Below are 22809 nucleotides of genomic sequence, written 5' to 3'. Positions count from 1 at the left end.
CCAGATGTGTAATTTTATTTTATTTTATTTTTTTAAAGATTTATTTATTTATGCATACAAGAACTGGGGTGTAAGACAGAGGTGCGGGGACAGAGTGGGTAACGGAACAGGCAGATTGACTGAAACACACTGCTGAGGGGAGCAGCAGATGAGTCAGGGGAGGTCTGCTATACCATGTGGCTTGCTCCCTGGCTGGCCAGGGATGGAGCTCGAGCTGCAGTGGCTGGTGACAACTTCACAGCGCTGTGACTTAACACTGGCACCACCAGGGAGGCCCGAATTTTTTTTATCCGGAAACATTAAATGCTGCCTATTAGTCATTATTTTCATCAGCCAAGGTTACACATTTTGTTGCAGATTCTGGATTCCAATACAAAATTCATTCCCTAAGCCATTAGCAATTAGCTCAGGGTACTACAGGATCACTTAGGAAGAGCACAGAGAGATATTTTAAGGAGGGTCACAGAGAGATAATGTGTAAGACGTCAAGAAGACCTTTAAGATGAGGAAAAGAATTCGGTCTGTGGAAAAAGCAAACAGGGAAAGAGTATAAGCGCAAGTAGAAAGTCCAAGCAGTTGACTGAAAATTTTTGCAATTCAAGGTGGTTGATTCCTATAGTCCCACGGGTATTGGCACTCAGTAAGGTTGGAGAGACTTCATACAATTCCTTGCTATATCTATGGTTTCAAACTTTATTTTTCAAGAAATGTCACCATCTGAAAAAGATTATTGAACGCACAACCAGCTGGTTCACATTTGGGATTGGAAGAAACTTGCAGGAGCAAGCCAACTTGTGCAGTAAAGGACAAATACACAATTATATTGGTATGTTTTTCTCCTTTTAAAAGTTAAACAAATTGCAAATTAACAGTAACTAAAATGTGAAGATCTGAAAAGACAAACCATTATGTAGAGATGCCCTCTCCTCTTAGCTTTAACATAAACAAATCAGATTCTGTATCCACAATCAGTAACTAAATTGTTAATATTTTTTAAAGATTATTTATTTATACAAGAACCGGGGCACAGGTCAGATGCGCGGGAGGGTAAGAGGATTCACCGGAGACAGAGCAGGGAGCAGAACAGGCAGACTGACTAAATACACTGCTGAGGGGAGCAGGGGGCGGGGCAGGAGAGGTCTGCCGTGCCATGTGGGAACCTCACCGGCTGGCGGGGATAGAAGCCGCGCTGCCAAGTCTGTGGACAAGGGAGGGACAGGGGAACCCGCCTGCGCCACCAGGGAACGCCCCTAAATTGTTAATTTTTAACAAGACAATTTCAATTTTCCGTTTCAATAAGATTTTCTTTACAATTTAAACAGACCTTTACTGTACCTAAAAATACTTTCACTCATACATAACCTCATACATACATTTTTTAAATTATCAGTAAATTTATAATGCAAATACAAAGCGCTTAACAGTGGGAGCTGGTCACAATTTTTTTTAATATCAAAGCTTTTATGATTTTATGTATTTATTTTTTTAAATAAATTTTATTTTTATATTCCCCATATAATTGCAATCCCCTTATTTTGACCCCAATCCCTCCCCTCCCCGCCCTCCATAGAGTGTCTCTGGTTCATAGTTTTTGTTGATTTTGATTTTCACTTTCTTACAGTTATTCATTTTCCTGGTCCCTTGTTTAAGTTTTCTAGATTCCTGCTATGAGTGAGACCATCCGGTATTTTTCTTTTTCTTTCTGGCTTATTTCGCTGAGCATGATCCCTTCCAGCGCCATCCATGTTGCTGCAAATTGCATGTGTATACACCATGGAATATTACTCAGCATTCAAAAAAGGGAGCTGGTCACAATTTAACCAGCCGGGCTTGGCAGCACTAACTGACTCCCGCGGACAAGTCGGATCGCCCGCAGGCTCCGGCTTCCGGCGTCCTCCGTTGCTAAGCGACACCGGAAGCGCGCCCTCGGCGGCCCCGCGGAAACCATAGAGTGCCGGAAGAGGGGTGGCAGAAGGGCGGGCAGGCGCGCGGCGGCGGCGCGGCTCCCGCCAACATGACAACCCTGGTGCTGGACAACGGAGCCTACAACGCCAAGATCGGCTACAGCCATGAGAACGTCTCGTAAGTGGCGCGGCCCCGGGGCGCCGGCCTCCGCACGCGCTGGCGGCTTCCCGGGCGGCGCTTCGGGCCGGGATGCCGGGGCCGCGGGCGCCCCCGCGCGCCTTGCCCGGCCCAGGGATGCGCGCGCGGGCGCCGCGCTCGGGGTCGCGGGGTCGGGGATAATTTGGGGCCCCGCGGCCCGGAAGTGGGACGTGGGTCTCGTTTCGTAACAGGAAGTCGCCCCGAAAATAGTCGCCAGGGAAGAGGGGCTCGACTGTGGCCCCTGATGCGAGGCTCTCGATCCGGGGCAGCGTTTTGCTTTTTTTTTTTAAATTATTTTATTTTATGTAATTCTTACATCATTTTTCATTTTTGCACAATGTATGCATTATCATTTTGATTATAGTCCCCATATAATTCCCACCCCCTTTATTCTGACCCTAATCCCTGTTCTCTCATCCCCCACCTCCGACCCCCCCGCGTGTCTCTGGTCTATAATTGCTTGTTGATTTTGATTTTTACTTGATTGCAATTGTTATAGGACAGGGATCCCTGCTCAGTCCACCCTCTTGGGTGGGGCAGGGAACCTCCCCCTTTCCTGGGGACCACCCTGTTACACAATTAGTCTTTTTCCTGGTCCCTCATTTAGGTTTTCTAAATTCCTGCTATGAGTGAGACCACCCGGTATTTTTCTTTTTCTTTCTGGTTTATTTCACTGAGCATGATCCCTTCCAGCGCCATCCATGTTGCTGCAAATTGCATGAGTTTATCTTTTTTGAATGCTGAGTAATATTCCATGGCGTATATGTACCACATCTTCTTGATCCAGTCATCTATTTTTGGGCATTTGGGCTGTTTTCAAAGCTTAGCTATTGTAAACAGTGCTGCTATAAACATAGGGGTGCAGGTGCTCTTTGGAATTGATGTTTCTGTGTCCTTTGGGTAAATACCTAGGCGTGGAATTGCTGGATCATATGGAAGCTCTATGTTTAGTAGGTCCAGAAATCTCCACACAGCTCTCCATAGTGGTTGGACCAGTTTGCACTCCCACCAACAGTGCAGGAGAGTTCTTTTTTTCTCCACATCCTCGCCAACATTTGTTGTTGGTAGTTTTTTTTCATTTCTCACTGGTGTGAGATGGTATCTCATTGTAGTTTTGATTTGCATTGCAATGTTTTCTTGGTGAAGTGACTGGCATAGCATCAGATCCTCAGAGGGTTTCATGATGGAAAATATGAGAATCATCTCAGTGACTGGAGACTTTGTAGGCTTTGTATCTAAGCTCTGCGAAGTGCCCATTTGCTCACCTGGTTGTAGTTAAGCAGAAATACATGTTTTCAGTGGCAAACATCTGTATATATATAATGTATTTGAATCATAATATATAGTATATAAATATAAGTATACATATTTATTATATAATCAATATCTTATTCAGATATTCAAATATTAATAGTAAATAGCTTATTATTTGAATAATAATAATATTTGAATAATAATAATTATTTGAATAGCTATTTGAATAATTATTTGAATCATAAACAGATTTAAAGCCTTGCATTTCTTCTAGCGTAATCACAGGATTTTTTTTTTCTTACTTCTTTTTACTTTTTAAAAGAGGGTAACCATCTTACTTCTTACTGTCTCCTGGAAGTCGTTTTGGTAATGTGTATCATTGTTCGTATCCTTTGACATAGCAAGGATCGGGACTAAATTAGATGTGTTTGGTAAAAGGACAGGGTGCTCTGTTTTCAGCATTGTGTTGGGAGCAGAGAAAAGGTGGGGAGAGGAGGTAAATGATGAAAATCTGGAAGTTAACTAAAATTATAGTACAGTCACAAGATTGAAGCTTTTAAAATCATGTCCTCAAAGACTGTTTAAACAAATCCAGAAAATGCTGACAGTATAGTAATAAGCAGGTGGAAAACATTTTTATAGCATTATCCCAATAACCCCCTATATATGTGTGTATATATGTGAACATAGATATAAATGTCTATATATACATACACATAAAATACACATTTGTTTACACTGTGTATAATGGATCTAATTTGTCTTCCTCAATAGATTGTAAGCTGATGGTGGGCTGCAACCATATTTTAAACTTCTCCCCACTCTGTACCCTAAATCTTGCTAATTGCAAATCTGACATTTTTGAATTTGTCAGCCTTTCACCAGAAAGGTATTAAGAATTTGTGCATTACAGTCAGAAAACTAGAAACTTGACCTAAGCATCATCTGTGCAATGGCAGAACCTATACCTACCTGTAAGGGTTTTTTGAAGATTATATGGGAAAGATAAAGGGTCCATTATAAAACTGTTACATACTGGAACCTTAAAAAAAAAAGGCATTTTAGGGCCTGGTGGTCTAGGGGTTAAGTCTCAGCACTATGAAGCTATCATAGCCACTGCAGCACAAGTTCCATCCCCGGCCAGGTAGCTGACCCACATGGCATGGCAGACCCCTCCTGTCTCACCCCCTGCTCCCCTCAGCAGTGTATTTCAGTTGATCTGCCTGTTCTGTTCCCCACTCTGTCTCTGGTGAATCCTCTCACCTCCTTCCCACACCTCTGGCCTACACCCCAGCTCTTGTATGCATAAACAAAATAAATCTTTAAGTATCGATAAAAGTATTGTTAGGAACTAAGTATTTAGAGAATAATTATTTGTTTCTCTTTTTTACAGGGTTATTCCTAACTGTCAGTTTAGGTCAAAAACGGCACGTCTTAAAACTTTCACTGCTAACCAGATAGATGAAATAAAAGACCCATCTGGACTTTTTTACATCCTTCCTTTTCAGAAGGTAATGCAGTATGCCATTTCAAGCATCATAGATAAATTTACAGATAATTTAAAAATGTATATATGAGATTATGTATGAGTGAAAGTATTTTTAGATACGAGTAAAGGTCTTTTTAAATTGTAAATAAAATCTTATTGAAACAAAATGAAAATAAGTTGTCTTGTTAAAAATTAGCAGTTTAGTTACTGATTGTGGATACAGAATCTGATTTTTTATGTTAAAGCTAAGTGGAGAGGGCATCTCTACATATTGGTTTGTCTTTTCATATCTTCACATTTTGGTTACTCTTAATTTGTAATTTTTTTAACTTTTCAAAGGAGAAAAACATACCAATATAATTGATTTGAGGTTCAAACAGCTTTTAGACTGGTGAAAGTAACCACATGTAGAGAGAAATCAGTGATTTGAAATATATTAATCTAATTTTTAAAGAAGTTGTTCAAATATTCTTGATAATTAAATTTATAAAAAATTTTTTAGGGCTACTTGGTGAATTGGGATGTTCAAAGACAAGTTTGGGATTATCTCTTTGGAAAAGAAATGTATCAGGTAACAAATTAGAGTATGTATTCAAATTTCTATTTTCATGCCTTACTCAAATAAAAATTATAATTTATGTCTTAATTTATAAATTTTTAAATATGTTTCTAGTATATATTTTAGTTCACTTGACATACTGTGCCTCGCTTTGACTTTCTAAATAATAAGTAAATGCTAATGAATATAATTTTGAAATGGAATTTGAGGTTGAGAAGAGATTGTATGAAATTTAAGATTAAAATTTTATTTCACATTTCTGCTATCATTAGACTCATTTTTATTTTCACAATAAAATATTTTACCTACAGATGAATGTGTGACTCTTTACCAGATGAGAATTTTATGCTTTTAAAAGCTTATAATGTGACTTTATGTATACTAAGGACATGTTCAAGCTTTAATGCTTCTTAACAGGTTGCAGGAAAGAATTATGTAAACATTTCTAATTCTAGAGCTTCTCATTCTTTTATCTTTCAAAAGCAAAAATAATAGTACCCATACTTGGGGTTATATCCTCCATTACTTTTGTCATAATTACCTTTAAACAATTTGACGGTACCATTTTATTATTGTTACCATTTCGAGGGTTAGTACTTAAATAATACTTAAAGTGCATTAATTTTATAAACTCCGTGGTTTTAAATTCTAACTATGTCACTAATACCTATATCCTAGGATTATTGTAAGGATTAAGTAAGGTTGTTTGTATAATTAAAACAGTTTTTATAACTACAAAGCTATGAAACTATTTGGATTTTTCCCCCCAGGTTGATTTTTTAGATACTAACATTATTATCACAGAACCGTATTTTAACTTTACTTCAATTCAAGAATCAATGAATGAAATACTATTTGAAGAATACCAGTTTCAAGCAGTATTACGAGTAAATGGTGAGCTAAAATTTTGATTGAAATTGAGTTATGTGAATATGTAAAAATAGGCTAAAGAAAACATATAAAATCCCAGAATATTAACATTCTTTTAGATTTGAAGGAAATAAAACAAGGAATTTAAAAACCAGATGGACCTTTACAGATTATCCTAGTCAGACTTCTTCTTTTACTTCACATTTTTACTAATATATATTTTCTTATCATTATTACTGATTGAAATACTGTTAATAGCTCAGGCTGCCAATATGAGGGAAAATTGTAAACAGCATATAGAGGCAGGTTTATTAAAGGTTAGAATTACATGACTACAATGAACGTCTTCAAATATTTAGCTTGCAGAATTTACATTGATATGAGCAAAGTACTATGATGGCTAAGTGCATAATCTCTCAAACAGTATTCTGAAGCAAGGGTGATTTTGCCCCTTGGGAGACATTTGGCAATGTTTGGACACATTATTGGTTGTTCAGCTGGTTATTTAATTTCAAATCAAAACTGGTTGATAATGGTATCTACTTCGTAAAAGACTACTAAACATTTTATATTGCACAGGAACGCTGGAATTATCTGGCCCCAAAAATATTAGTTCTGAGGTTGAGAAACCCTGTTATTACCTAGGCTGTTACTTTCTAGTTGCATGACTTTGGACACATTATTTAACTTCTCTGTGCTTCAGTTCTGCTCTGTAAAGTGAGATTTTTGTGAGGCTTAAAACACACACACTCAGCATATAATAAATCCTCAGGAAAAATTAACTGATGTTAAAATAATTATTACAAGCCATGAAATGAATACAAAGTTTAAAAACTCACCACAAATATTGATTTTTGAAATTTAAACACTGCAAAGACGTTGTGAAAGAATTTAATGTTTTTAATGTTATTTTGCATTAACATATTTTGTTATAAAGGAAAATGTTTTATTTGTGTTTGCCTTGGTTTGTTGCCTTTGTTTATTGCTTTAAATTTATTATACTTTCATGTGATGTGTTTATTTTTTTCTTTCTTTTTTCAAATAGCTGGGGCTCTCAGTGCACATAGGTATTTCCGAGATAATCCTTCCGAATTATGCTGCATCATTGTAGATAGTGGATATTCCTTTACACATATAGTTCCTTATTGTAGAAGTAAAAAGAAAAAGGAAGCAATTATTCGGTGAGTTGCATTTAATTTTCATGTTTCTTGGGATAAAATTGAATGAAAGGCAAGATAACTCAATCAAATTTGAATTCTCCCTTTTTAGGATAAATGTGGGAGGAAAACTCTTAACCAATCATCTAAAGGAGATCATATCATATAGGTAATACTTAATTTGGATTCTTTGGGAGGATGGGGTGCTTGCAATGAACTTTTTAATGTAATTTAAAATTAGTTTTTAAAGATTTATTTGTATTTACTTATGCATATAAGAACTGGAGTGTAGGCCAGAGTTGTGGGGAGCATGAGGATTCACCAAAGACAGAGTGGGGAGCAGAACGGACGGATTTACTGAAATATGCTGCTGAGGTGAGCAGCAGGCGAGACAGGAGAGGTCCACTGTGCCATGTGATTTAACTCCCTGGCCAGGGATCAAAATTATGCCGCAGTGGCTGGTGATAGCTTGATGGTGCTGAGACTTTACACCCTGCGCCTAGAGATTAAGTCTCAGCACTATCACCACCTCAGCTTGAGTTCAATCCCTGCCAAGGAGCTAACCCACATATGACGCAGCAGACCTCTCCTGTCTCACCTGCTCTGCCCCTTTGCAGTGTATTTCAGTAAATCCGCCTGTTCTTCTCTCCACTCTTATCTCTGGTGAATCCTCTGACCTCCCCTACCTCTGGCCTACCCCCAGTTCTTCTATGGAGGAAAACAATAAAATTTCCATTGAAGTAAAGCATACATACAGAAAAGTTTACAAACCATGATTATAACTCTGAGTTTTCAAAAAGTGAATGCACCCAAGAAATCAGTAGTTCAAGAGGTATATTACTAGCATCCTAATCCCCTTTCTGTTTCCTTCTAGCCTGGAAGGCCACTAAATTTAAATAGGATAGATTTCATCAGCTTTTGTGTTTAGATATGTAAAATATTAAAAGTTATGTACATCAAAAGCTTTTGTAAACAAAACTCAGATAAATATAAGCCTGAGAAATAAGCCTGAAACAAACATGATACAGATTTATCTTAACTATAGTAAGAGCTCTTAGAGTTACTTATAGATAAAGGACATAAATGGGTAATTCTTAGACAGGAAAAAAATATTAAATATCCAGAGTAATCACAGATTCAATTTAATATGTATTGAGCATTAATTTAGGAGCTTGGGATGTGTGAGTTAGTTAACAAAACAGACAAGAATTCCTCTTCCTTATGGCACTTCCTAGTAGAGCAAATGTATATTAAATGACCATTTTTACAATCCAAAATAATATAATTATTTTCAAAAGATGATGCTGCAGATTTGTAATATGGGCACACTTATTTGCTGCCAATCAAAGTGTAACTTGAAATAATTTTTCTGGTAAACAATTTGGCTGTATAACAAGAGACAAAGTATTTTTTACTCTGTGTCCTAGAACATGAATAAATAATGAGATAGTCAGAAGTAGATCAAAATACCTATATTTCATTGATTCTGAGTTGTGTTTTTTTCACATTGTAATCTGGGATGAACCTTCCAATAGGTTGATACCTTGGAATTGTCATGCTTTAATTAGCATATTATATTATCCTTGGTACAATAGTAGTCCTTTGAGCGGGTGAAATATGGTGTATATATAGATGTCTGTTATTACAAAAGCAGAAAGAATGAAACGAAGAATTTTTTTTTTGAGCATAGCGACTCTCTAAACACTAATATGTGATTACAATCATTTACTTTTTATACCTCTGGTAAGTAGGTGATCTTTTACCTTTCTAAGGTTGAAGAGATGAATTCCAAAGAGATAAAATAACTTGAATACTAAGTTGTGATTAAACTTAAGTCTGACTCCAAAGTCCATGTTCATTAACGCACAAGTACCTTTACTCCCTGACCTAAACTTCCAACATTAGGAACATAGATAAATCCATTTTAATAGGTTCCTTCAACTGAATATTATAGGACAATAAAAAAAATTTTAAAGCATATGCAATAGCATAAGAAAATGTTCATGAGATAACCTATAGTCTAAAACATAAAATGTAAATATGTGCAGAGAAAAATATTCAAAGTAAATAGCTTTATATTTTTGCTTTTTTTTTAAAATATCTTTATATTCTACATTAAGTCCATGTTTTCTGTGACTCACACATCAAATATTAAACATATACTATGTGCCGGGTGCTCTGTGCTGATTCATAATACTTCTATAATTGGAAAAGAAAGTATAAAAATAAAGTGCAAGGAGTTAAGACCTTTTAGCGATATCTTATTGAGAATGGTTTCATTAAACTATGACATCATGTTAGATAAACCTTAGCTCATAAATCCTGATTCCAATTAATTTTTTCATTACAAATTTTACAATTTTTATCTGTTCAGGCAGCTACATGTTATGGATGAAACACATGTGATTAATCAGGTGAAAGAAGATGTATGCTATGTGTCTCAGGATTTTTATAGAGACATGGATATTGCAAAGTAAGTATAATGGTAGTCTTAAGAATTGGGAAGTCAGTTCTTAGGTAATGTTACATAGTTAAAATACTTCATAAGTCTCTTTTGTTTCCCAGGTTGAAAGGAGAAGAAAACACAGTCATGATAGACTATGTTTTACCTGACTTCAGTACAATTAAAAAGGGCTTTTGTAAGGTAATTTTAAAAATCCTCAATCTGGAGCTAAACAGTATCCTTACTTATATTATGGTTGCTTTTTTCTGTTTACTTAAGAATTAATTTAAATCCAGTTACAACTTGGTTATTTGCCTGATTCGAAAATTATTGACATAGTTGACCTAGGGTTGAATTTTAATTCATGTTTGTCCTAATGTGATCACATTAAAGCTGAAAAGGGCAAAATCCAGTGCACTTCCAAAGTGTTGAGAAATTTATCTTGAATGCCAAAATAAAGTAATAATTAGGATAATTTGAAAACTTTAAACTTAAATCTTAAGGAGAAAAAGTCTCTTTCAGGTGATTGAACTGTCTCAACTAGGTTTGGGAATCTTTCTCTTTTTTAAAAACAGTTCTCCCCTGCCCTGCAACAGACAGCCTGTCTGCTTATTTGACAGTTTATTGCTAAACTCAGCCACTTTCCTCCATGCTGCCCATAAGCCTCGTTTTCTCAAGCCTTCACCTCATACCATGAGCCTGTACAGGTGTGATTGTTTCGCCACATGACCGTTGTATTACTCATGACATTTGGAAAGGAAAAAACTCATAAGGTGCATAATGTTGTTTGCATTTCTTTTATTGGCCTGTGGCAATTAAACATTAAACAAAGATATCTAGTTCTGGCTCTTTTCCCCAGTTAGACATTTGATCCTGCTTAAGTCACATGATTGTATTCTGTAAACAGATTCTGGTTATGGATTCAATATAGTCACCTTGTTACTTGTGTACTTCACTATCAGTTGAGTCAACAGAGGTAGTTGGATTGAACTTTTGCCAGATATTGGAATATTATATCTAGTGTTTATTTCAGGAATAATGGTGTAATCTTTACTTTGTCAATTAATATTAAAAAGTTTATACATTTCTACATGTTAAATACTTGTAGCTTAGTAATTTTTAAGATTTAGAAACTGTTATATTTTATATATATTAGAATTAATACTGAAATGTATTGAAGTAATATTTGATTAACTTTTTTCATTGATACCTGATATACATGCAGCAACTTTCAGAGCTGATAAACATGAAATTAGGAAATTAATATGCAAAGTGAAAAAGAGCTATATTTGAGAGACTTTACACATAGATATTAAAACTTGGTTTTTGAGGGCCTCCCCTGGTGGCGCAGTGGTTGAGCGCTGGGTTGCGAGGCTGTCTGCAGCGCCAGTTCGATCCCCGGCCACCAGCAAGGGTCCCACAAAAAACCAAAACAAAACAAACAAAAAAAAAAACTTGGTTTTTGATAATTTATTCAAATACTTGGGAAAAAGTTATAACTTTCATTTTCTACTGATGATGGTAATAATAATAATGTCTTAATATTGTTACTAATTGCAACTGATAAAGATTCCTTTTTTATCTCTAATCAACAGAGAAGCTTACTAAACAGTAATGCACTTGACTCACCTAAATTGAGAAAATTGCCCTCATAATTAATGATGATCCCTTTCTTGAAAAGTCATTGTAATTTAAACTGGTCGGTTCTTTAATGGAAATTTATGGGAAATGTGCGGTAATCATGGTTTACATTGACTAAAATAGCAACTGCCAGCAGCCCTTATAAATTCTTTCATTTGTTTATAGCTATAAAATCTTTTTGGAATCGTATTCTTGGAAGCAGGAACTACTTGTAGTTCCAGATTCAGGGACAACTTGTAGTTCTAGGTTACATATTAATGAGTAATGACTTAAGAGCTAACATTAAACAAAGATATCTAGTTCTGACTCTTTTCCCCAGTTAGACATTTGATCCTGCATAAGTCACATGATCATCTTCTGTAAAATCAGGTCTATGGACCATATAACCTCTATTTTGTCAACTGAAATTTTCCAAGTCTACATCTGCCTCAGGTTATTTTGAGTATTGACAAAAATAGTTTTATCCTTTAACTCAAGTCAATATCACTTTATAAATGATTATGCAGATTTGCAGGATACAGTTTCTATTCTGTTATGAAAAAATAGTGTTTTTGAAGGAATAATATACTTCTGACTATCACTATAAGTTTAGTTGGGTTAAAGTTATTTATAGTTTTCCTTGTTCTTAGAGTATGGTGAATATTATACTTAGAATATTTTTTATTTAAAAATGTTTTTAGTATTAAATTTGTAAATGATAGAAATTTTAATCATTCACATCCCGCTTAAGAGAGGCAGTGTAGTAGAAGAAATTTATTGCATGTACTTTGGTTTACTAGATGAAAGATCCCAAGCAAAGTATATATACCCTTGCTGGGCCCAGTTACATTATCAGTAAAAGGAAAATAATGCCTGCCATATAGGGTTATGTGAGAGTCCAGTGGGATAATGTATGTAAAATTCCTGATACAACGAACTGCACAGTGTTGGCTCATATGACATTATTCAAGAATTTATTGCATACTCATAATAAATTGATTAGGTAGTGGATATATGATGATGAATAATATAGACTATGAAGGATAAAATTGATTGTGGAGAATAATGGAAGAATATTTTATTTGGGAGATGGAAAAATCCTCTCTGAGGAAGCAGAAATCTGAAGATAGTAGATGACTTATTGTAGTAAGGAATCTATAATATTCTTTAAACATACTACTTTTTAATGATAGATTAAGGCTTTTCATATATGTAAAATATTTTTTCCTTACAAGGATTGGGATATTTGGGAGGAAAACTGCACTATACATAAGTCAAATTTATACTGAAATGAAATGTCCGTAAGTGAATCTAGAAGAGCTGATAAGATTGAGAGGGACCATAATTTTTTAAAGCAAAATGTTGTAGAAGGAGATTTTTTTTTCCTGACTTCTTCAGGGATATAGTTTATAGAATGGGTAGATTAGCAGAAAATAGCAAGCATTTCAAGGAAAGATCCATGTAATTTGCCTAAATCACTTAGAAACTGATTTTTGATAGGTATTGAAGAAAGAAATTTGAAGATTTAAGCTTTTTGTATAGGAAGAGAGGTAATCTTAATTATAATAGCACCCCAGTCCAGTAAGTAGCTTACATGAGAATGAACACAGATAGTGGTAGAAACCTAAGATATAATACATGCTTTTTGCTTAGAGTATGCTCTTTCTTCTCTAGAAACTGGAATTATCTGCTGTTATAGGTGCATGATGAAGTTAATTCCTCTGTTTTCTTTCTTTCTTTTTTAAATTGTGTAGAATAAAGCCAGATCATTTGGGGGGAAGTAACTATTAGAGCCAGTAATCATTAATTTTTGTAGTTTAGGGCAATAAGAGAGACAGCCATATTATTCTGTTTTTTGAGATTACTGAAACTTCAAGAACATGATTAATAGTTTAGTATTATGTATTACTGATTACTATTTGTGCTTGATAGTGAGCTTGATAATGTAGTTTAATTTTTATCCTATTTTTCTTTAAGCCAAGAGAGGAGATGGTGTTAAGTGGAAAATATAAATCTGGGGAACAAATTCTTCGTCTGGCCAATGAGAGATTTGCTGTTCCAGAAATACTTTTTAATCCTTCTGATATAGGCATTCAAGAAATGGGAATTCCAGAAGCTATTGTCTATTCAATTCAGAATTTACCTGAAGGTAAGTTCAACATAAAGCATTGAAGAGTAATGATATTTTTTTCAAAAACTGTAAGACTTCTCTGAACCCGAGAGAAGTCATCTGTTCCTTTTAAATTTTTTCAGCAAATGGCAAGTCTGTTATATTTGCAGAGATTAGCAGGTTCCACGATGTGCTTTAGTCTTATAAATTTTATATAGGAAAAGTCATTATGGTCTGTTTAAGTTTCAAGAAATTCATCTCTCCCTCCATGAGTATTAAAGTGCCATATACATTTCAGAAATTCTGTACCATATACATTTCAGATTTGCACAGAATAGGAATTTATATTATTTTTAAAGATTTATTTTTATTTTTTCATGTATATAAGAACTGGAGTGTCGGCCAGAGGTGTGGTGGGTGAAAGGATTCACCAGAGACAAAGTGGGGAGCAGAACAGGCAGATCTACTGAAATATACTGCTGAGGGGATCAGAGGGCGAAACAGGAGAGGTCTGCCCTGGGCATGTGGATTGAACTCAGGCTACAGTGGTGATAGCAGCATAGCACTGATACTTAACACCTATGCCACCAGGGAGGCCCCAGGAATTTTTTATTTAGTTGTGTAATGGTTATTAGCTATTAATGGGATTGGTTTATTTCTTCCTTTTTTTTTTAATAATTGGGTGAATATGCAGGAAGTTAATTTTAATGAGATTGAAGTAAGGTGCTTCATAGTAATGTCTAGTTACTATGAATTTTGATTTAACTAATGTTCTAGAGTTTACATCATACATCTTCTCAGTTCATAAGGAACCCTCAGGCATTGGAGAAAAGCTAGCACATGCAGTGTCTTTTCCTCCATTAAAAAAAAAATAAAATAATGAAAAAGAAAGTCACATAATGCCATCATCTGAATTCTTCCTTAAGTACTTTCATATTAATATTTCATATTCATTTTCTATTTTATATAAATTTGTAGTCATGAGCTATACAACATTTTGTACTATACTATTTTAATATTGTGCCATGAGACTCAATGTCAATATAAAGGAACTCCTAGTTTGTAAACAGAAGCATTAGCTAGGATGGCCAGGACCTATTAGTTCCTAAAAGATTTCCCAGTGGTGCTTAGGCTTTTAATACTGGCTAACATTTTGGCACTAATGTTTGCCATCGTGTAACTTTAATGAGGTATAACATAAGCCTATTTATTTCAATATTATCATTAATTGTATGTATTTTTTTACTGTCACATGTCAGTACTACACAATAAAGGTCTCAGCTGGATAATGTGGAAATTTGGACAAGTTAAAATGTCACAAAGGACCTCACTTTCCTCCTTACAGTAACTCACAATCTCAATCTACAGTGAGAACCCCTCCATTTTAAGTAGAACAATTGTAATTATTAAATATCTAGTACTAAAATGTTAAGTTGGATATGTATAGCTTGCATGTGTACAATAAGTATCCAATAGTGCAGCTCTTCCATCTTTTTAAATTTATTTTCTTACTAACATCAGTTTACAACACTGTTTATGAATCAGAGTACAGGATCACACCCATTTAGATGTGACCACACCACACCCACCACCAAAGCACCCATAGTTCTCCATCATGGTCCGCTGGGTCCCCTTTATACTTTGCTCTCCAGCCTCCCGTTTTTCTTCTCATAGCCTCAATTCTATAGTCAGATATCTAGTCAACCCTTTCATCTTAGCCTTTCACTGAAAGAGCATGTTCACTGTGTTTACATTTTCTTATTTGTGTATAGTCTCATTACAATAGCTTATAAATTATAACTTATTTGGTTATAAAAATCTTACATGGTTTTTCAATGGGTGACAAATCCCTAATTGCTTGTACTTAAGCCCTCACTGTCGTCTTTCCAGAAAGATAAGAGATTCTCTAATGCCTTTTTCTCTCCTTTCTCCTTTTTTTTTTTTCCTTCTAAAGAAATGCAGCCACATTTTTTTAAGAACATTGTCTTGACAGGAGGAAATTCCCTTTTCCCAGGATTTAGGGATCGGGTTTACTCAGAAGTTCGATGTCTCACTCCAACAGATTATGAGGTTTCTGTTGTGCTGCCTGAAAAGTAAGTGTTGGTTTATCTAGAAATAAATCATGGAACTCATTTTATAAATAAAGGCATCTAGAACTGGTTCAAATCAAGTTCTACCATTGTGGCAGGTATATTTCTCCTGATGAAGTCATTTTCCTTTGCTCAAAAATTAAAATGATAAACCTTCCAATGCAGTGAATTAAATGGGTATGAAGTGTATACAGTGCCAGCCATAATAGTTGGCACATAATAGGTGCTCAATTAATATATGATCACTTCCCTATAATAAATCAGTCCTTATTCCTAAGACATTTTTATAGTCAAAGTAACCAGGTTATACTCTTTGATTTATCTGAGTTATATCATTTCTTGACAGTTTCCCATTAAGAAATTTAAGAATTAAAAAAAAAAAAAGAAATTTAAGAATTGAACCATTGAGATAAGTTGTATCGATATATATTGTTTTAGAATGTTTGGAAGTAATTTTAAATATTCAGAATTTTTACATTTAGCTAGTCTTTTCACTTCATTGAAAACTGGTATCTACCTCCTATCCTGATTTCAGAGAAAAAGCAGCTATCATTTCAATTTTAGTTCTAAAAAAATTAGCATGGAACTTTAAAACTGTGAGAAAGGCTTGCTAGCAGATATTTCTGTTTAATATTTTCACTTTGTAAATTAAAAAGCAAGGGTTCATGACTTGGCAGAAGCTTTATAATGCACTAATAGCAGTGACCAGACAGCAATCCAGTTTGTTCCTTGAATGAGCAGCTGGTAACAAATATATATGTAAATAACGCCCCATATCTCAGCTTAAAAGGCAGGGTTGAAAACAAGATGCCATATACCTGATTGTTTAATTCTAATTTTGATTTAAAGCTAAAGTAGAGGGCCTCCCCGGTGGCGCAGCGGTTGAGGGTTGAGCGCTGGGTTGCGAAGCTGCCCGCGGCCTCTGCAGCGCCGGTTCGATCCCCAGCTGCTCCCCGGCCACTGGAGGAGGGTCCCACATGGCGCGCAGACCTCTCCTGCCGCCCGCTGCTCCCCTCAGCAGTGTACTTCGGTCCTTCTGCCTGTTCTGTTCTCCGCTCTGGCTCTGGTGAATTCTCTCACCCTCCCGCGCTTCTGACTGTACCCAGTGCTTGTATAAATAAAAAAATAAATCTTAATAAATAAATAAAAAAATAAAAATAAAAAAAAAAATAAAAAAAATAAAGCTAAAGTAGAAGTTTTCCAAAATCAGTAGTGGTGAAATAGAATTTTTTATCCCATCACTTAATTTTATGACTGTAAGATAAAAGAATAAACTACCATTAGATGTGAGAATGATTTTTATGAACATTAATGTTTTTGTACCCTTTTTAGAGTATGTGGCATATTAGATTTTTATTCTGTATTTAAAATGCAAGTCATGGACACATTGCAGGCCAAGGGACTCGCATATGAAATAGTTTCTAATCCTTTAGTCAGCAAATTTTTATTGAATATCTACTGCTTTTATTTCTCAAAGGTAATGGAATGTAATAAATACAACATAAGAAGACACTTTTTTTTTTTGGCATTTTTCAGATTTGAAACTTTGAATTGGGAGGAACCATTAGAAATATAATTGAATCATAACCAAACTAAATGTTTTATGTGCTCCAGCTTTAAGTATTGTCTGTGTCTTATCATGTAACAGTTGTCATGCAGTATTTTTTCTTAATGTTTTTACTTAGCAGAGGCAACAGTGTAGCAGCAGAAACAGACTGGGTTAAATCATAGTTCTAGTCTCAACCTGACCTCACTTTCCAAATCTGTAAAATGGGAGCTATTTATAGCTATTTATAATAGTTATTTCATGGTTTTCTGTGAGAATTGATGGGATGACATATCTTTGTCACATACAGAATTTAGACTGTTATTTTTTTATCCTTTTAGGCATTTTGGATCTTTTGTTTATATTCTTATTTTTTAGTAGGTATAAAGGATCCATAAATTCAGGCTATTGGGGGAAAAAATGAACATTTATTTGGAGTAACCAAAGTTCCTTTCTTTTCTGAGTTTGTATTACACCTATGACGCTTATGCTTATTTCACACTTTAAGTGATTTTCTGTTAAATCAAGTTTAGTAGAGATAGAGATTGTTAACAGTTTAGTTCCTCATTAGTTCCTCATTCTAGCATTTTGCTTCTGTAAAACCATTTATCTTTATTTACCTTTATTTTTAGCCCTATTACTTATGCTTGGGAAGGTGGAAAATTGATATCAGAGAATGACGATTTTGAAGATATGGTGGTAACAAGAGAAGATTATGAAGAAAATGGACATAGCGTCTGTGAAGAGAAATTTGATATTTAAGGAACATTTCTGAATGAAAGTTTTGACTAGTTGTGACTTTAAGATTTAAGTATGGTGTTCTTATCAAAGGAGATTAAGGACCTGGGTTACCTCTCATCTTAAGATAAATATTTGAATTTATGTAAATACTTTGATCCATGGCTAATTTTCAAAGGCTTCTCAGCCTTTAACTGTAACTCAGTCCATTGTTTTCATTTCGGAGCTAGACTACTGTACAGAGCTGCTGTTTCTCAGAGTTAATGTTTCATTCTAAGATGAGTGAATGCATTTTCCATTTAATTCTTCATAGCTGAAAACACAAATAACTATTATTGGCCAGTTGTACTTAGTAGTTTTGTGTGACTATGACTAGGAGTTGACTGCAGTGTTTTTAGTCTGATAGATTTTTCTCTCTTGTAGAAGTGTTTTTTTTTTAATGTCATTTTTATTTATATGTACTAAAGTTGAGCAGACTAGCCTTGTGTATATTTAATATTCTTTTTTACTTAAGTTTGAAAAGGTGGAGACTAAATTTATTGAAGTGTTTTTGTGTTGGCAGAGATGTGTCCCTTCACTCAAAAAAAAAGTGTAATGTATGCTTGTTAAAATGTGCATACTTGGGACTATATAAGTTTTTAAACCAAAATACTAACATTTGTAGCATGAGTTTTTTTTTTTTTAATAAGCCTGTGTTTACTATAAACTTTTTTTTAATCCTAAAAAATTGTACACCATTTTTTTGATTTGTTATACTCTACTGAGAATGTGTATTTACATACTTACTATACTTGCTATCCTTACTATAGCAAGCTAATTATGCAGGGTGGGCTCAAAATGCTTTATTTTTGACACAAAAATTCATTTATGAATTAATGACTATAGACCCTAATTTTTTATCTCAAGCATCAAAGCTCTCATCCATTTCAATATCCACCTAACTTTTGAAAGCTTTTTGCTACAGATGTTTTAATATTATGTGGTGAGTTGATTTCAAAGAACATTTGACATTAGCTCTAAATAAAATTATTGAGGTGGTATATTAACTCATTACTTTGGGACAATATTGATGATGATAATTTGAGATTCACCAGAATTTGAGAGAGAACTTAGATGCATCAGAATTTATACTTTGTCATTGCAAATTGCATGCATGAAATAACATGTTTTAGTTGCCAACTGGGGAAGGGCATTGATGAATCTAAAACAGTAGGTAGAAGTTAGGTGTGGAAGGTGAGAAAACTTTTATTTTTTAAAGTACTAAGTTCTGGGCCTCCCTGGTGGTGCAAGTGGTTAAGATGCAACCTGTGAAGCTGTCCGCAGCCTCTGCAGCACGAATTCGATCCCCAGCCAGCCAGGGAGCAACCCAGATGGCACAGCAAACCTCTCTTGACTTGCCCACTGCTCCCCTCCCCAGTGTATTTCAGTTGCTCTACCTGTTCTGTTCCCCACTCTGTCTCTGGTGAATCCTCTCACCCGCCTCTGGCCTGTACCCCAGCTCTTGTATGCATAAATAAATAAATCTTTAAAAAAAAAAAAAAGTACTAAGTTCTGGTGTCACTTCACAGGCAATGTTGCCCTTTCATGTTGTCTTTACATTCTACAATCAAGAATCACTGACACATGTCCTCAAGGGGCTGTGGTCACCCTTTGGTGGCAAAGTGGCAGAATATCCTCCCAAAGGGACCCAAGAAGTGCTACTATGCCCTGTGTGTGCATGTATGTGTGCTCACACTTAGTTCTATCAGTATCTTGGTTTTAAGTTTTCAGATTTGCCCGAGATTGCTTTGTATAGCAAAAGAATCCAGTTCATCTACTTTCCACCTCTCTTTATCCCTTAAACACTTCCAGTGGAGAGGAGGGAGGTAGATGAGATCAAGGAGGAATGCACAGGGAGCACTTCAATGACATATTTGCAACATTTCTCAAGCTGAGGGGTGGATATGTGGGTGTTCTTATATCAGAATCTATATATTATGTGTATGAAACAGCTCATACTATATTTTGATGGATTAAATCCTTCAGTGAATCTAGCAAACAAAAAGGATACCACTGACAAGTAAATGTGGAGGAATTTATAAAAGATGGAAAACAGCCTCCCCGGTGGCGCAGCAGTTGAACGCTGGTTTGCGAAGCTGCCTGCAGCCTCTACAGCACCGGTTCAATCCCCGGTTCGATCCCCGGCGGCTAAGCGAGGGTCCCACATGGTGCGCAGACCTCTCCTGCCACCTGTTGCTCCCCTTGGCAGTGTATTTCGTCCGTCTGCCTGTTCTGCTCCCTGCTCTGGCTCTGGTGAATTCTCTTACCCTCCCACACTTCTGACTGTACCCAGAGCTTGTATAAATAAATAAATAAATCTTTTAAAAAAAAAGATGGAAAAAAAGAGAAACAAGAAAATCCATCTCCCAGATCAGGGCAGGAGAAAACTACCAAGGAGATAAGAACAATTGGAGAGAGGGGCCTTTTGATGAACTTTCATACAGGATCACAAAACCCTCACATGTGGCCTATTCTTAGGTGCCCATCCACATATTTCTTTTCTACAGCTTCTTGTTCCCAGGTTTCTTACCTGTAATTCTTGAGTCTAATCCTCTGGTCTAACCATTACCTGTCATCTCCAGTCCCATCTTCATGCAAATTGAACAATCACAAATGCTGCTTATGGTTCAGCTTCCTCAGATCATTTCCTTTCCTCGCTTCAGGTTAGGCAAGCACAGTGGTATGCCATTGTCAAGTGAGCATGGTGCACAAGAAATTGGGCCCAGACTGGAAATATAAACTACATGAGCTCCCGCTCAGTGCAGCTATGCTTACTGCACTCTTTACCTTCCCCTTAAACTATATCTATGACCCCATGGTGGTTCACTAATACAAAAGAGAAAAAAAGTTAAACCTGGTGTACAGAGGGTCTGGCATAGGTCAAATATTGAATTACACCTGCAATGAACTGAGTTGTTGAACAGTATCTTGGTCACAGGGTTAAGGGACAGCGCTGGGAATACAAAACCCACTTTTTGGTTTTTATGTTCCTAAATCTTTCTAGCACACAAGTTTTTTAAATAAATTATTTTATGTAATTCTTATATCATTTTTCATTTTTGCATAATGCATGCATTTTCATTTTGGTTATATTCCCCATACAATTCCCACCCCCTTTTTCTGACCTTAATCCCTCTTCTCCTTCCCCTGCCCCCCACTGTAGTGTGTCTCTGGTCTATAGTTGCTTATTGATTTTGATTTTTACTTTATTGCAATTAGTCTTTTTCCTGGTCTCTTATTTAGGTTTTCTAAATTCCTGCTACGAGTGAGACCATCTGGTATTTTTCTTTTTATTTCTGGCTTATTTCACTGAGCATGATCCCTACCAGCTCCATCCATGTTAGCACACAAAAATTTTCATAATAAAAGCACTCCCAAATCTACTTGTAGAGCGTATAGAAAGTTAAGATTTTTTTCAAAAATGGTCACAAGAATTGCTTTCTATCTTGCACATTTTTGTATTAAATATATGAATTAAATAAATTGTATTAAATAAATAAATTAAATTCATTTCTTTTGAATTAGAAAATAGATAGTGGGCCTCCCCTGGTGGCGCAGTGGTTGAGCGCTGGGTTGCGAGGCTGTGAAGCTGCCCTGGCCACTGGCGAGGGTCCCACAAAAAAAAAAAAAAGAAAAAAAAGAAAAAAAAAATATTTAGATAGTACCTGATAATGTGAATAACCTGAAGTTTGAGCAGAATCGTAAGCATCATAAATTAGATTAATTCTCCTGGAAATTCACTGAATATTTCTAGCAAAAGGTAAGTGTTTTTGTGATAGAAGCTAGATTTCATTTTTACAGGAACAATTCTTTGCACATAAATTCCTCAAAAAAGTTCAGCTGGGACTACATCAAATTAAAGAGCTTCTGCACAGCAAAAGAGACAATAACAAAAACAAAGAGAAACCCCACCAACTGGGAGAACATTTTTGAACCCAACACTAATGATAAAGGACTGATCACAAAAATCTGCAAAGAGCTGATGAGACTCAACAACAACAAAGAAAATAATGCAGTCAAAAAATGGGCAGAAGAGCTAAAAAGAAACTTCTCTGAAGAAGAAATGCAAATGGCCAACAGGCATATGAAAAAATGTTCAACATCACTTGTCATCAGGGAAATGCAAATCAAAACTACCATGAGATACCATCTTACACCAGTGAGAATGGCACATATTAAAAAAACTAGCAACAACAAATGTTGGCGAGGGTGTGGAGAAAAAGGAACTCTCCTGCACTGTTGGTGGGAGTGCAAACTGGTCCAACCACTCTGGAGAGCTGTGTGGAGATTTCTGGACCTACTAAACATAGAGCTTCCATATGATCCAGCAATTCCACTCCTAGGTATTTACCCAAAGGACACAGAAACATCAATTCCAAAGAGCACCTGCACCCCTATGTTTATAGCAGCACTGTTTACAATAGCTAAGCTTTGGAAACAACCCAAATGCCCAAAAATAGATGACTGGATCAAGAAGATGTGGTACATATATACCATGGAATATTACTCAGCATTCAAAAAAGATAAACACATGCAATTTGCAGCAACATGGATGGCGCTGGAAGGGATCATGCTCAGCGAAATAAGCCAAAAAGAAAAAGAAAAATACCGGATGGTCTCACTCATAGCAGGAATCTAGAAAACTTAAATAAGGGACCAGGAAAATGAATATAAGAAAGTGAAAATCAAAATCAACAAAAAACTATGAACCAGAGACACTTTTTGGGGGGTGGGGGACGGGAGGGGAAGGATTGGGGTCAGAATGGGGTGTTTGCAATTGTATGGGGGAAT

At 35.7% G+C, this 22809-nt stretch overlaps 1 protein-coding gene across 1 annotated transcript; it reads left to right on the top strand.

The window, feature by feature from the left end:
* The first annotated feature begins 1973 nt into the window (after nt 1–1973).
* Nucleotides 1974–20215, top strand: ACTR6 (actin related protein 6). The gene is made up of 11 exons (XM_037513803.2): nt 1974–2082; nt 4751–4868; nt 5349–5417; nt 6176–6299; nt 7321–7456; nt 7545–7601; nt 9807–9905; nt 9998–10076; nt 13473–13644; nt 15560–15698; nt 17874–20215. The coding sequence occupies exons 1-11, from the start codon at nt 2015–2017 to the stop codon at nt 18001–18003; spliced, it is 1191 nt and encodes a 396-aa protein (XP_037369700.1). The 5' UTR covers nt 1974–2014; the 3' UTR covers nt 18004–20215.
* Nucleotides 20216–22809: the final 2594 nt, after the last annotated feature.

This window comes from Talpa occidentalis, unplaced genomic scaffold (genome assembly GCF_014898055.3).
Source record: "Talpa occidentalis isolate TD23 unplaced genomic scaffold, MPIMG_talOcc4v2.1 talOcc4.16, whole genome shotgun sequence".
Lineage (NCBI taxonomy): Eukaryota > Metazoa > Chordata > Mammalia > Eulipotyphla > Talpidae > Talpa > Talpa occidentalis.
Note: the sequence above shows the minus strand (reverse complement) of the source record. Positions and strands in the feature narration are given on the sequence as shown.